General features: G+C 38.8%; 1 protein-coding gene across 1 annotated transcript in view; it reads left to right on the top strand.

Moving 5' to 3' along the window:
* The window catches only part of atg7 (ATG7 autophagy related 7 homolog), a 75,443-nt gene that overhangs the window by 40,153 nt on the left and 32,790 nt on the right, over nt 1-2,500 (top strand). The window contains exon 17 of the mRNA XM_079241532.1: nt 1,043-1,165. Coding sequence (XP_079097658.1) covers nt 1,043-1,165 — 123 coding nt within the window. The remainder of the gene's footprint in view (nt 1-1,042; nt 1,166-2,500) is intronic.

Genomic DNA, 2,500 nt, shown 5'->3' on the forward strand with positions numbered 1-2,500 from the left:
CCGTTGGCATCTCACATAACAGAAGCTGTGGGTGGAGACTCAAAGAAATGGAAGGAAAGAAAAGAGAAGTGAAAAGATGAATGAGGGGTTACATCAGGGTGTATTGTAAGCGGTGTTTCTGGCTCCAGTACTAGACGCCAGGTTAGTCTGTGTGCACACACACACACACAAAGGTAGTGATGCTGATGTCTGATGCAGTGGTAACTCTACTCCTGCAGAGGAGAGTCTGTGGGTGTCCATGAAAAGCTCAGCCAATCTTAGGAAGGTAGTCAAGAGGGCAGAGGATGGATGTGTGTGTGTGTGTGTGTGTGTGTGTGTGTGTGTGTGTGTTTTAGGGATTTGGTGTGGGCATTTAAAGCCTGTACTGGTGGGGAGATCAAGATAAACACTTCAGTGTGACTGTGGAGGCACTGAGTTGTGGTGTTACAAAGGTTATACTGACTGATCAGAGCGAAACCATTTCATTCAGTTTGATCCTGTTCAGAGTTTTTATCGGCCCACGTTGTTTACGTGTGTTTGTGTGAAATGAAAATACATTTCCTTTACAGTTTATTTTTGTTTTCTATTGGAACAACACAAGTTAATGAACTGTAGTTCAGAAACACATGAAGGTGCAGTGCATAGAAGAACCCCCCCCTACAAAAAAAAGTGTGTAAATTGTGCCACCCTTTATTTTTCTTCAACAACACAGCATAACACATAATACTTTTTATTATTATTTATATCACCTGTTTTCTTATCTGTGGAAACCCAAATTTATTACAGACACTGATTTCATTCAAGAAGTAAAACTGTGAAATATCAACTTTTTTTTAATTTATTTATTTATTTTTTTATTTATTTTAAACCTTGAGTCTGTTATTAAGATTGATTAACTAGCAGCAAAACACTCAAAAAGTACCTTGAAACTAATAATGGCAAATGAGCAAATGTTGTGTTTCTGTTTCAGCACTCCAGCAGGAGACATTCCAGTTCAGAGTAAAATGTCTGTAATGCCTTTTTCCTTTCTTTCATTCTATTGTGGTTTCTGTTTTTCTTGTAGGTCTTGGACCACTATGAGAGGGAAGGTTTCAACTTTCTCTCCAAGGTTTTTAATTCCTCCCACTCTTTTCTGGAAGACCTAACGGGGCTGACCCTGTTGCACCAGGAGACACAGGCTGCAGAGGTAAATCCCACCCATTTGTATGTCTACACAGACATGTACTCTAAACCTCAACAGGAACTTTTTAGTGGGTTTGGTGAAAATCAGAAGAGCTCGGATGATAAATATAAAACAAACAAACTTTGGAGCCAGATGTGTAAAACTGTGTGTATACAATGAAGTAGGAATGTTGCACATTTCAGTGTGTTCAGTGCAAAAACACACTTGCAAAGAAAAATACTACAGTATATACAAGCATCAAATATTTCCAACAGTGCTAACTAACTAAACCGTTAACAACTAACCAACCTGCATTTGTGGTGTATGGTGTTGTATATGTTTGCTGCTATAAAAGTACTTACAAACTTCGCTGAGGGACTATATTTTAAAGTCCCCCCCCCCCCAACAGCAACATTGCTGCTGCATGTGACACTGTTGAGTCTGGAACAGCCGCTTGGTTGTACTATTTACTGGTATGGTGTTTTACTAGTTATGTTAGTTGAGAGTAAATGGACGAAAGCATTATTGTAACGTTTCCTTTTTAACAGCAATACAACAGAATCTCTAGAGGTTGTACTCTACCTAAGAAAAGGAGTGCTTGCCATCTCAAGTCAAGGAGTTTTTGTAAGATTTCTTTTTTTTTCTCCTCCATTCTCAAAAATGATTGACCAAAATAGTTCTGTTCCTGTCCACATGAAAACAGTAAACTTCAGTTAAAGCATCAATAACATACCACATAAGCAAGTTCCTCAGCTGTGGAATCAGTGTGTGTGTGTGTGTGTGTGTGTGTGTGTGTGTGTGTGTGTGTGTGTGTGTGTGTGTGTGTGTGTGTGTGTGTGTGTGTGCGCACAGGTCCCAGGAGAACTGTGATAGCTTCAACTAAATAATACAGTTTGCATGCAGCCTTTTAACATTTGTTACTGTGCTCTGTGTGGTTTTAGCAGCTCGTCCAAAAACAACTTCTTTATTTTCATACATAGAACTTAAGAGTTTCTATTTCTTTGCCTTGTTTTTGTTTTGCACCAACTGCTTCTTGTCCCACCAAATACAGGCAGAAGTGACCTACGACTAAAATTCTTATTTCTCTACCTCTAAGTTTAACCTGACATTTATGAGCCATGAGAAAAGTGTTAGTTCTTGTACTGTCTTGTACTGTGAGACAGAAATTAAAATTGTGGGATGGCGTTAATTCAAAAGCAGTCATGTTTTTGTTTGTTTTTTTTATCTTGTCACCTGACATTAACCACCCTGTTACCAAGTGTCAGTTGCAGCATTGATGTCTGAAACAGTGGGAAGAATAAAGTCCCAGTAAATATCCAGAATACTTTGTGGTGGAATATGGGTGGTTTTCCTCAAGAC

This window comes from Telmatherina bonti, assembly GCF_933228915.1.
Source record: "Telmatherina bonti genome assembly, chromosome: 6".
Lineage (NCBI taxonomy): Eukaryota > Metazoa > Chordata > Actinopteri > Atheriniformes > Telmatherinidae > Telmatherina > Telmatherina bonti.